General features: G+C 41.1%; 1 protein-coding gene and 1 non-coding gene across 2 annotated transcripts in view; one reads left to right on the top strand and one right to left on the bottom strand.

Annotated features, from left to right (window-relative positions):
- Positions 1-11,419, top strand: part of LOC109482595 (exonuclease mut-7 homolog) — a 62,420-nt gene extending 51,001 nt beyond the window's left edge. The window contains exon 9 of the mRNA XM_019785377.1: positions 9,501-11,419. Coding sequence (XP_019640936.1) covers positions 9,501-10,229 — 729 coding nt within the window. The 3' untranslated portion in view covers positions 10,230-11,419. The remainder of the gene's footprint in view (positions 1-9,500) is intronic.
- Positions 11,420-13,440: 2,021 nt separating this feature from the next.
- On the bottom strand, positions 13,441-13,513 carry Trnak-cuu. Its single transcript has one exon. It is a non-coding gene; the product is annotated as a tRNA-Lys (tRNA).
- Between the last annotated feature and the right edge of the window lie 364 nt (positions 13,514-13,877).

Here is a 13,877-nt window from a genome sequence, read left to right as displayed (position 1 = left end):
TCCCCCCCCCACCCCCACACACACACATGGTCTTTGTAAAATTGAGTCATTTTTATTGAAACATACCACACTGCATCTCAAGCCATTTTCACTGGAAAACGTCGTAAAACACAAAACAAGATTAAAAGATTAGCTGTTCATGTATCAATAGTGTGAGAATTACACTACATCCACATTAACCTGATAAACATGGGTGTGAAAAACTGCCAACTTCAATAAAAGTTGCACAATAGCATTCACCAAATTAGAATCATGGTGTGATCTCTGTATTTTAATGACAAGAGCAAATGAAACCTTTGAGTTTTTGTTCACACGGCGTAATTAGCACATAATTATCAGATCTTCATTACTGGGTGTATCAAAACTGCCTGGAGGCAAACTCTTTGAAGACACAGAGAGATTCTTGTCTTTTTCTTACAATTCCAATCAGTACCAGTTTGATGTAAATCATGAAATCCCACCAAAAGTGTGTCACAATACCTTATTTTCTTCAAAGAATGAAACCAAGGAGCTTAAAACCTACATGTAGATCAGAGAGAACTTGTAAATATTGCTCCTCAAATGCAGTGGAAGACGAAATTCATTTCATCTCTAACTGTCCATTTTATGACGACATCAGAAAACAATTATTTACCACCGTGTCCAAAATGCTCCCCTACTTCCCCACCATTCCCTACCACAAAAAAAAACAATTTTACTACTATAATCAAAGAACCCACATATTATAGAAGAAGTGGGTAAATTCGTCTTCCATTGCCTAAAAAGAAGAAGTCAAACCCAGTAAAACTAGTTCCATGTATGTTGTAGAATAATGCTAGACGTAGATATAGTCTCACATACCACTGTATTTTCTTTCTTATGTTGTTTGTAACTGCAATTAGCCCTCGGGCAAGTATTTGCAATAAACTTTCTAAATCTACTTGATGAAACATACTGTACATGTAACTCCTGCTACATGTACCATCTAAAATCACTGAATCATTGCAAGGTGTGGACTGCAGAAGCAATGAACATTATATTATATCCTCTTTTTGTCTTTCTAATCAATACAAGATAAGTTCTTGGATACCAGATAACTTCTCTAGATTTAGATATCTAGATAGCAAAGAAAAATTCATATTCCTCATACAACTTGATAATGTATTATATACAATTCATATCAAATCTTCAGGAGTATTTTATATAATCTTGGGAATATGATTATGAAGCGAGAAGAAGTTGAACCTGTACACACAAGTACATGTAGATTATGCCAGAAGAGACTCTGATCAAGATCTCTACCGGCAGACTCCTGTCAGAGCTTCTATTGACAGAGACTCCAATTTTGATCATTTCCGGTAGAATCACCAATTTTTTCAGATCGTAGTTTCTACAATGACACATACATGTATATATAGTCAGGCTAATCAACCTTACTATGGACATCAGTGTGTGAAAGAGGGGCGTTGGTTGGGAGTTGGAAAGTTCAACTACATGCCTGAAATTGCGGACATTCCGTCCTAACTGTAAGCCAGTATTCGCTAAATCCCCTAAAACTCCCCAACAGTTGATGAAAGTCCTTTTCTTCCTACAGTTTTTCCATCAGTCTATCAATGCAGTAGTTTGATTAAAAAGCCTTAACAAAATGTGTTTACTTTATGGCTCCTATCGTAGCATGTTTTTGCCCTTTCGATTCATATTTTTTATGAAAAAATCTGAGAACCAACAAATTAAATTGGTGTGGCTTCATGTTATTTTGCTAGAGAGCAATTTGTGTTGAACTTCATGGTTTTGTTCTCACTCTATTTTTCCAAAAGATTGATCTTGCAATAAAATAATGGGTCTTGCCATTGATAGTATATGGCAGAAAATTGGTACATTTATTCACCTTAATTGAGTCATAAAGGTGTTTTATCTTCATTGTTTAGTAACTTCTAGATATGCTTGCTTCCGTTTCCCTTAGTTGACCGTAATTGCCGTCGAACTCTGACTTTTCCTGTAGTGATGATGTTAGGCCACAGCAAGTAATTTTATGGATGACATCAGCGTGCATTACTTTTCGCCTGATTTTGGGGAAAAAAAAAAGAAGAAATTTTGTTGCCTTCTGACAGTGGTCAACATGCCAAAAATGGGCAAAGATGTCTGTTGCCATGCTGGAAGGTAGATGGCAGATAACTATAAAGAGAGGAGACAAGAAAAGGCTCTGATTTAATGTTTTGTGTCTTACTTTGATGCAGTGATATGTGATGCTGGCTGTGTATATGTGATATTCCCTCTGAATAAAAACAATTTGTACAATGATTGAGTCAAAATTTAAAAATGTAGGAACCTTGTTTTTTTCGGCCCGCCTTGTTTTTTTTTTGCCCGCTCGCATTAGATTTGGAGTCATGAGGATGTCATCCATAAAATTTACTTGCTGTGGCCTTACCAGTCTTACAACAGGGAGTCAGTCAAGTGGTCATACATGTATAATAGCCGTGTTTACGCACTGAATCATTCTTAAACTCATTATCAAACCTTACAACAGACTCACCGACTGTGTCAAGGCTCCTGTAAATTATACCTCCAGAACGTCTGTAATCGGAATGTTACACAGAGGGGAGTCCTTTTGTTCTTGGCGATGTAATCGTCGTAACTTGCGTCATGATGACTCAGTGCACCTTTAGGGAGGCTAGGGCATTCCAACGCATCCGAAACGCATTGGGGGTTCATAAGGACAAGTGGGAAGTACAAGTGCCTACAATGCTTAGGTGTGCTGTATGTGAGTTCGCTCCTTTCTTTTAATTCATATTTTTTTCTATTTCCAACTTCTCTCCAGAGCTGCTTTAGTCTCTTTTGCATCTTTTCTGTCACCAAGACATTGCCCAGACACCTTTTTTCTGTCTCCTTTTTTCTGTCCTTTGACTTCTAGGTGATAAATTGCAGTGACTGTTCATGTCATAGACCTGATTTAAGCTATGACCCGATTGACACGAGGGTAAGAACCTAGCGTACACTCCCATCGTATGGTTACCTTGAGGGCTGTCTTATGATCTGAAGGTACGTTCTTTGACGCGCATCAAAGCAGGCTGACTTAAACTCAGGAAAAATTTGACAAACACAGTTTTTGCACGCTCGCGTACATATGCAGTTTTTGCACCGTCAACTTTTTGCAAGTGTGTAACCGATGATTAGTTTTATATATAGCTTGTCCTCAAGTCACCTTTAAGAGACCAATTTTTGTTGTAAGCACATCTATTTCACAAAAAGTCCACATCCTTTTGTGGGGGACCGCATGCCCTTTTGCGTAGAGCGTAATCCGCCGTTTTATTTCTGCGTAGAGCATAAACGGACCGCTCTAATTCAACGTAGAGCATAATTGGCGCATTTTGCATGGAGCATATTCGCCGTTTTAATTCTACGTAATGCATTGTAGCCACTTGGAATTTATCGTAAAGCGTAATCAAGAGATTTCCGAATTCAGCGTAGAGCGTTGTCGGGACCCCCCCCCCCTTGCAGGCCCTCTTTTGTGTAACTGTATTAGATAGCTGTTCAGTTTGGCCCTTGCTAGTTTGATATCTGCTGTGAATCTATAGAAGAAAGAAGTTAGCCATGAGTATCTAGGAAACTACTTTATTTTCCATTTTCTTCCATTCTTTAACCTTCTCCCTGCTGCCTATACACCCGTAACAAATACAAGTCTGGCTAAAATGGCTACTTCTGCAGTGAAAGGGTTAACATAATCCAGTGTATAATCTTCAAGGGAAAAAATTGCACCCAGTTATTGTTAGAGAATCCCGGGTGCAACTTTTGTCAAGTTTCTGCATCTTAGCAAAGAGACTTGATTGATGTTTGCGAATCGTCTTTACATGGAGGAATGATACAAAAGGATTTCAGTCTATTGTGAGTGGAGTGTTGAGCTATGCAGGCTGACACAGGGTCAGCGTAGGGTACACAGTGTAGCATCCATCCTTTGTCCGCATGTATCAATAGGCACTTATACTGTAGCAGCTAAGGTGGCTGTCTCAATAGGCATTTTTGTCATGGCGGCTAGGGTGCCATCTTTGGGCTGACCTATGGTGGGAGGCCAGACAAATTGTGACCCAGGGGTTGTCTGGGTCTCTGTGGTTGGATGATTCATTAATCAGTACTTTTATACCTCTGTGAATAACTTCTATATCAACCTGTTTGAGGACTGTGTGTGTCTCTCGTGCTCAGTGAACTGTGGGTAACAACAGCCAAGCATGGGTGCTCAAGGTGTGGGGTTTTTGTATTAAAGAATTCCTAAAGATTTATAATAAGGTGGTGCCATGATATCAAGATGTTTAAATACCCCAGTACAACTTAAGTCTTTCCACAGGGCAGTTTTCCACTATTGGGGTGTTCTACATGTTCTATGTTACCAGATATTACCAGTTTTATAATACATTTCGTATCATAGAAAAAAAGCTTTTGGAGTACAATTTGTGCCACCATTTTTCATTGAAGAGGTCCAATGGCATTCTCCTTCACACACACACACACACACACACACGCACATGCGCGCACACACACACACACACACACACACACACACACACGCACACACACACACACACACACGCACACACGCACACACACACACACACACACACACAAAAAAAACATATGTTTTACCTGATAAAAGGATGATTATATCTTTTTGTAACAGATATGAATACTAGTATACATGTGTAATAAAAGCAGTAGCTGTGACAAAGGTGGTTACCACTGATCTTTGAAGAGGTCCTCACCCACTGTCATTTTCCTTCACAAAGAAAAAAAACATATGTTTTACTTGATTAAAGGATAATTATATATTTTTGTAGCAGATATGAATATTCATAAAAGCAGTAGATGTGAGAAAGTTCCTGCCCTGTTCTGGGAGGTATTTGGCATAATGTTAGCCTCCACTAGTCATTGAGGAGGTCCCCTCACCATTTTCCTTCACAAAGTAAAAAAAAAAATGTTTTACCTGATAAAGAGATAATTATATCTTTTTGTAACAGATATGAATATTCATAATATCAGTAGCTGTGAGAAAGTTCCTGCTGCCCAGTTCTGGGAGGTATTTGGCGTTAGCCTCCACTAGTCATTGAGGAGGTCCCCTCACCCACTGATATTCTCCATCACAAAAAAAACAACATATGTTTGCGGAAAGGACAATCATGTCACTTTCCTTGGGAGGTCGTATAGAGAGTCTATTTTGCATTCCAGTGCTGCATTTCTTTTTAATTCTTTTTTTTTTAACGGAGTGGTTCAATGCAAGGCCTATACGACCACTTCCCGGCATTGAACTAGAAATATGAGAGAAACATGGCTATGTCAAGAGATGGCGGTGAACGTTTGATTTGAAAGCCTGTAGATGTAGGTTGATAGGAAACACTTGTCAGGGAGGGAATTCCAAAGCTTGGCCGTATGGGGAAAGAAACTGTCACTGTAGAAAGATTTCGAACAAGGAATTTGGACCAACAAAGGATTGTGACAGAAGAAGTGGGTGCATTTTGTTTCTCTATAGCCCTGTGGTGTCAGGACCAGTTTAAATGCCTACATGACACACCATCAGTTATATAGGATGAGAAATTCTGCAAGTGTTGGTCACATCTTACAGTTTGGTGTTCAGGGTTAATCCTTATGTGTACTGGCCCAGAAGCAGGGTTATCCGGGTACCTGCCCTAGATAACCCCTATCATAACCTCTCACCTCTTTCTGGTCACACTTTAGCCTCCATAGCATGTCAAAAACTGGGGGTTTTGGGGGTCTTTAGGGTCTTTGGGAGCTTTTATGTGCTATTTTCTGATTGCATATATATTAGACAACATAGCCGGCCTGGTTGAATTACCCCCGTTTTTTAACTGGGCTAATCGGAAAACAGCCGAAGACTACCAAACCCCCTGTTCTGTAAGGAGGCTAGTCACACTTACAGGCTAGGGTGTATTGAAGGCCTGCACTTTGGCCCTAAGTTCCAAACAGAGGTTTTGGCCTCATCTTATTTTTTACGCGTTTTTAGGCATTTTTATCAGGCCTTCTGTTTTGTACTGGTATATTTTTTTCTATGGTAACTGCCTGGCAAATGGATACTGCCTGGCCTATTTGATACTGTCTTTGCATTCACCAAAAGATCTGCTTGGAGATTACCAAGTTTCCATCATTGAAACAGGACTTTTTGGGTATAAAAAAAAGATGCAGCATTTTGCTGACGAGTTGCTTCCAGTTTGCTACTTTGAAGTGTTTGATTCAGTTGATTTATTAATCTTTTGAGGTTTTTTTTTTGTCCCTGCAAGTTAATTGTTTGAGTCCCTGTTCATAGCATTTTTATAAACATCAGAATACTAAGTACTAGTATATTGCATGAAACACAGAAAGTAGATACAGTGTATGTTAACCCTTGTCCTGCTGGCATTCCTGGCACAATATTTTTCAATAATTTCTTCATAGACCCCAAAATTTTTTTGCCCTGCAGTGGCATAGTTACTTCCGCATTCGTTGCATTTCGCTGCGGTGTGATGCGTTGCATGAGAAATGCCCCCAAATCGTACCTACACAGGGTGCTATATAGATGGTACTGTATGTGCAGAACAACTTGTTGTGCTCCGCAGGACAAGGGTTTTAAAATCATTTAAAATGTGCTTGATCACTTGCAGGCCGATTCTCTGTAAAAGCAATGAGGTCAAATATATTCAAAAGAAGGTCATTTAGCTAATAGAGCTACTAATGGTCTGATAATAGACGTCCATGTCGTAAAAGAGGACCATACTTGTTGAAAGTCCTTCAAACATCCCCATGTGTCCTCCATTTTTCCATACAAAACCCTCCCATAAAACGGAGAGATAAAACAGTTGACTAGTTTTTATGGGAAGTTGTCAGGAAGTGGGGTAGAGGCTGGGTGGGCCAATTATGTCTAGGGGGTGTGATAATAGCCGCCATTAACACTACCCCCTCTATTCAGGTTCAAATATGGGGAGGGGCATGACTAATGTGTTGATCTTTCTTAATCCTTTGAGTATCTTTGCATAAGATAATTTATTGGCTTTTTGGGACTAAAGACTGGAGTCCAAACTTCAGGAATTTCAACACCTCACCTGTATCTTCTCTAAATAGCAACACCTGTGCGTTTACAAGGTCGTAAAAGCATCAGGAGTAACGAGTTTTGTGTACAAATGTCGTGTGTGTAAGAAGGTCGCTATTGTCAGGAGTCAGTGGCTGTTTTTAATCGCATCGGATGTTTTTTCAGAAACCGTTTAACTGTCCTGCCCTTCGGGTTGTAGCCGGATGTCTGCCGCATTACTGTGAATTATTGCCCATGCACTGGGATTAAAGAACATAATACCATGAGGGCCTGCATGGGGGGGTCCCGACAACGCTCTACGCTGAATTCGGAAACCTCTCGATTACGCTTTACGATAAATTCCAAGTGGCTACAACGCATTACGTAGAATTAAAACGCCGAATACGCTCTACGCGAAAATGTTAGAGCGGTCCGTCCACGCTCTACGTAGAATTAAAACGGCCGATTACGCTCTACGGAAAAGGGCTTGCGGGCCCCCTACCATGTTTTAGAGGCATCCAATGCAATTTCAGGGTGGCAAAACCCAATTTTCAAAGTCAATTTTCTGGTCATTCGTTTGATGTACTAAGTTACTAGTAGTTGAATCAATCCTATCCACTAGCATACTGATATCTGTGAGGCAAAAATGCCATCTTCAAGCAGATATTTGGTGAAAGATTGTGACATCTTCTAACTGAGGATATCACCCAACAAGAGAACCCATGCAGTCAGCAATTATCATCCATCCCAACATCTGCTTTGAGATTTGATAGTTGTATCCAGTCTTTGACTATGTGTATAGAAGTGTCCTACATGTGACAAGATACTGGTAAGACAAGCCAAAGCTTGTCATCAACTGTCTTTTTCCTGCTATCTGTGGTAGGAAATACCTTTCCGGTCAGCGACAGTACAGGCCCTCCGCAAGTGTGTTTCCAAATGCTGATGACAAGTGTCCGTACGCTCTGTATACTGGAGAGAAAGCCTCGCAAAGAGGGAAATTTTCTGGCACTGCCATAGCGTAGAGATAATCAGATGTCTGCATCTGAGGACACACTTGTTCACAAGTTCCGGGAATAGCGTACATTCCCTGGATTGTTGTCGTTTGATCCTAATTAACTTGCCATTAATTGCGGGAATGCTGATTGCTGGCTTTTGTCTCGGCATATTCGAAAAAACGCCTTGGCTTTTTTTGTGAGTACAAAAGTGTCATGATTAGAGGGTATTCATGTTGAAATCAGGATCTCGTGGGGGGAAATCTTCCCTACCCCGGAGAGTTGTACCCCCTACTGAGTCTTTGTAGGGCTGCTGTGTTGGTATGTTGCCCTCACAGGTATGCGTGCTAGAGGCATGTGGAGTGCATAGTCTCTACAAGGCTTCAGAAGTAGCTGGAAAGAGTAGAAATTGGGCAAACAGACAGACAACATACCGGGGGAGTTGGTCTGCAAAAGGAGTTAAATTTGCAGCTACTTTTGTGGAGGAACTACCCTGCCATGTTATCTGTCTATTTGCCCAATTTCTACTTTTTCCAGCCACTTCAAAAGCCTGGTAGAGGCTAGGGACACAGACAATCGCTGTCAGCTTGAATTCCATCCCTACAACAAGGGAACATAAAATGTGGTGCGAAAAAAAATTAGTACAAATAAGAGCTTGTGTGTGTTTTTTCTACTCGCGTAATTGGTGCCCCGGGCAGAACAATTATTCCAAGAGACTAAGCCTTCTCTTTCTATTAAGGACTTAATATATTTCTATCAAATATTCGGCTACCTGTAGGATTGATGCTAGATAACGCTATAATGATATAATGATGTTTGGTACATATTCATGCCCAAAGGCCTAAATGCACAGATGACCACACGTGGTCTATAATGGTTTCATCAAAACACGAAATCTCGAAACACTGAAATACAATGTAGATTGTTATACACTAGTGTGAATCTATTTGCCTAATAGTTTTCTCATTTTCAGACTCGTGACATACACATATTTGCCCATTATATATTTGTAAAATGTATATGTTGTCAAGTACATGTATCTGAAATTCGGAATGCATACTGTTTTGACTTTGGTTTACATCTATTTATAATACTTACTACAAATTACATGTACTTCCAATATTTCCAATACAAAATTCATCCAGTATTTCTGAAGTACAAATTGTTTGCTTTTCTATCTTTGAGATGATGGCATCCAAAGTCTATTTTGCTTCGATTGCATATTGATACACTGAGTGGAAGAAATGTTGCTGACTTTCTCCAATTCTATTTTGCTTAGATTGCATATTGATACATACATGTAGAGTGGAAGAAATTTTGCTGACTGTTTTCCAAAGTCTACTGTATTTTGCTTTAATAGATTGCATGTCGATACACTGAGTGGAAGAAATTTTGCTGACTTTTTCCAGTCTATTTTGCCTAGATTACATATTGATGCACTGAGTGGAAGAAACTGACTTGTCGTATCTGTTCCATACCATTAGGTGTGCAATGGGAACAGGTACCTCCGCATTCCGGCACGAGAAATGCAGCGTGCGTCGGACCGCAAACAGGCGCTCCTGCGGGAGGCTGGCACCTCCGGGAGAGCGGCGGCGGAATGCGGTCCCGGCCCTTCAGATGCAAATTCCGAGTCCTCGCATCTGAATGACAGGAATGGCGGGAAGATTCTCGGGCAGAGCGGCATTCCAGGAGAGGGTGGGGCTACTAATCCCGACACTGCTGATGTGACGCCCCCAGTGAGCAGGAACAAGGGAGGACAAGATAACGGCTCATCCTTCCCGCCCTCCGCAGCACAAGGGTATCAGGGTCTACCGAGCACCAAAGAGACAGACCTTGTCTCCAAGAGAATCGTCAGCCAAATACGAGGATCGTTAAACTTGGCTGGAGCAGAGGGAAAAGAGTTTTCCCCCTCGGTAGACACGGAAGCAGATGAGGTTGAGGAAAGCGCTTCGTCGTACAACCCTACCTGCTTTTATTCTGATGGGAGGATCGACATGGAATCTGTGACCATAGGGAAGGGAGTTCCGCTTCAGATCGACGTGGTCCCGCCGGGAATTCTGACAAAGGTGTCGGAATTTTTCTGCTGTGAGACCTGCGGGAAGGTGTTCTGGGAAGGGCGGCACTTCGAGCGCGTGATCTCACAGTTCGCTGACGTTCTGAGCGACTTAGAGGAAGGAAAGGCAGTTGGGACAGTGTACAGCACTACAGAGTAAGGACTCTATGAAAGAGTCTCACCAGGATAAGACCTAGCTTGGGTACCATCCGGATTTTCGCTCCAGCACGCTCGCAAAAATCATTTTTCAAATGATTTTTTTTTAGGGTGGCGGAGCGAAAATCCGGATGGTACCCAGGCTAGGTAAGACCCGATTTACACTGGGAAAACCTGACAGTATTTTCTCAGTACTATATCAGCCTGCTTTTACGTACATTTATATGTTGCCTCGTGGGCTGGAGTATAATCTGAACATACGTTCTTGACCATCAAAGCATGCCGATTTATACACTGGAAAACATTTGACTCAATTTTCGTTCTGTCAGGTTTCGCCCGTGTGTGTAAGTGTGTGTGTGTAAATCAGGTCTGACAATGCAGGTTGAGAAACAGTAAAATTAAGCCTAATAGGGTGAATAATTGGCAAGGGCAAGAGGTGTTTGGCCACCACTCCTGTGCGTGTGCATAGCTCACTTACCATAACTCATTGGCCTGGTCAATTACTGAGCCTATTTTTTGCTGAATCTCACTGCCCAAAACTATAACCTCTGGTTGAGACTAAGCAGAGAGGACCTGGGCAATATACCAAAAACTGGTCAATATAGCAACATCTGTTGTCTTCAGCCACAGTAGCAATAGTTGAATTAAAACTGGAGAAGGAAATATAGAAGAGATAGGATATTAGCCTAAAAAGTCAACAAAAAATACAAATCACCAATACAATCATATTTTGTCAAATGTGTAAAATTTTGCAAACCCATTGCTGACACAAATGTAAGACAATCGTAACGTTAAGATAGATAGAACTATAGTATTGAGAGATGATTCCATCCATGACTACAAAACACTTCTTTAATGATTTCTTTGCAAATTTGCAAAAATCAGTGTCCTCATCTCATCTAAATGTACTGTCTGTAATTGTTCTTTTTGATCCTCCCTACTAACATGATACAAGGTGGAATCTTTGTTGCTTTACTTTTAACTTTGTACCTTATATGATGTCCTCAAACAATGGTACAATTTTGTTTCTGTCAAATTTTAGAATAAAGTTGCATCAATGGATTTACAGGGCAAACATGATGTTAATTGCATGATATTTCATTTAACTGGAATTGTCCGCCATGAAATGTGAACTGTTTTTCCCGTAAAAGTTGCAATTTTTAATTTGATATTAATAAAGTTCAACTCATGCTATACAATTGTCTCTTCCTTGGGATTTTCTGTAACATAGCAATTAGTGTTTCCATTACGTTTAACATCTCAAAGACCTCAAGTGTTTCAGAAGTGCACTCCAGAAAGAAGAGAACCAACCAAACGGGAAATTTCATTCATAAAGAAAATTGAAAACGGTTGTGTGGAATGTGACTTCCCCTCACGTTTCTATTCTTCTATTGAAGCGCACAGTTATTGTTAAACAATGAAGTTGCTCTGACAACAGCCCAGGACAGATGGTACCAGTCTTTCATACACTTCTTGTGGACAGATGGACAACAAAGGACTGGTCACATGTCATAACGGTCTGGAGACCAGAACAAGTTAGCTGTGTGGTTCTTGTTAGAACAGGAAAGGAAAGGAAAGGAAGGAGAGGAGAGGAAGGGAAGGAAAGGAAGGGAGGAAAGGAAGGAGAGGAGAGGAAGGAAGGGAAGGGAGGAAAGGAAGGAAGGGAGGAAAGGAAGGAAGGAAAGGGAAGGAAGGATAGGAAAGGAGGGGGAAGGGAAGGAAAGGAAAGGAGGTAAGGAAAGGAAAGGAAAGGAAAGGGATCTCATCCAGTTTTATCTCACTGAAGAGCTACTGGTACTCTCCCACTGGTCTTGACAGAGAAGACAGACGCTATGTACAGTATTTACAGGTTCATTGTGCGGGGGAAATTTCCCTGGCTCTTTTGAACAAGTACAGTGAAAAGTGGACCACAAGATTGGGAAACTTGATGTTAGCTTGGACTCCAGGCTGTTTCTAGGGCCTACACAAGCCAGCTCCTCAGCTCTGAAGGGCCAACATACACCCAAGGAAATTTTAGCTCCTACAAGTAGAGGTTGATTGGGAACATGTCAACCCTTTTTAGCTTTCGTCCGCTGAAGCTTTTTTTTTCGAGCGGACGGAACTAAAAAGTTCAGGCGATAAGTTCAATCCCTCTGGATATTGGGGTGTTGTAGTCCAGACTAGCGCATTGCGCAAACAGGCAAGTTTATGCAGACCAACTGGATGACCGACCCTGACTACCTAACACAATTATCCGTTCAACCAATGATATCATAGCAATTATCGGTTCGAGCAATGAGAGAGTGGCTGTATATCTGTCAAACGTTTGTAGTTACATGTTTTATTTGGCATTTGTACCAGGTGTATGGGGGTTTGGCTAGAGGATATTCCACGGGCTGGACCATATGGAATGGCAGAGAGAGGACCTTATTAGGGTTTACCCAAATATGTTTTTACCAAATACGCGATTGGCGCCGACGACTGCCGTCGGCCCGTGTTCGGACCAGGTCGCGCCGGCTGGGGGCGTGAGAACCACAGGTGCGGTCTGGACAACCACAGACGGTTTAACAACCAAAATACACCCATCAACACATAACCAAGGGGTCTGGTTTGTACTCGAGCAGTCTACGTTGTCCTTAAATTGCCCCTAAGCTTCAATTTAGACAACCCGGACACTAGTGTATCGGAGACAATAGTGGGACACCTGTCATTGTGCTATATAAGAAAATGATGAAACTTTATTCGCAAAATCATGCCCGAAGGCTAATTGCTTTTACAATCAAGTATAATACTCATTGCAATACAGTAACAGGAGAAAGGTAACAACTGTCTGGAAAAAAACAACTTCTACTTCTACTACTACGCTAGCTATTATGGGGTTCGACTTCTTCTTTGAAGGCAGTGGATAATGAATAGTCCCACATTCTGCATAATTAGTGGATTTTGTGATCTTAGTAGAAATGCAGTTTTTTGTGATCTTCTAAATGACGAAAGGATGGAGAAATTTATAGGATGGGCTCGCTCGCAACACGTCGTACAAGGGTTGTACGGCCGCGCAAACTAAGAGAGAGTCGTGGTTGTGTCTTGCAAACTCAGCTACCCTGTTAATTAATGTTTATCACATTCAGGTTGAAAATTCTACCGTATCAAAATCGTACGTCGACCACAGACGAATATGACCGCGCCGTTGAGAGAAAGAGTGTGGTTAGAAAATTGTAAAAAAAAAAATATTTAGTCGCCCGATGTGGGGCTCGAACCCACGACCCTGGGATTAAGAGTCCCATGCTCTACCGACTGAGCTAACCGGGCTTGATACAGGTGCCAAAGGTGAGGCAGGTGAGAGATGTGATTCTAAAATTATTAGATACTAGTAGTGGAACGCGCGCGTTCACGCAAAAATAAACAATACCAGAAGTAGACAATTACCATCACGACAGTGTTGCCATTTGTAAATTAAGGTTTAGAGTACATCGAATGCGCGAAGTTACAATATTCTATTGAAAAGTGTATTGAACATGAGTTACACTCTTTCGCAATTCAGACTTTAGACTTTTGGTGAAACAACGATCAGAGAAAATTCGCAATGGATGTTGAATGTACAGTAAAAAAACGTTGTTCCCTACCAGTTTTGTCTAGCAATATTTAATGTTGACTAATATGTGCACAAGTGTGT

This window comes from Branchiostoma belcheri, unplaced genomic scaffold (assembly GCF_001625305.1).
Source record: "Branchiostoma belcheri isolate BF01 breed outbred unplaced genomic scaffold, Haploidv18h27 scaffold6, whole genome shotgun sequence".
NCBI classification, from domain to species: Eukaryota; Metazoa; Chordata; class Leptocardii; order Amphioxiformes; family Branchiostomatidae; genus Branchiostoma; species Branchiostoma belcheri.
The sequence above is the reverse complement of the archived record's forward strand: the minus strand, read 5'-3'. Positions and strand labels throughout refer to the sequence as shown.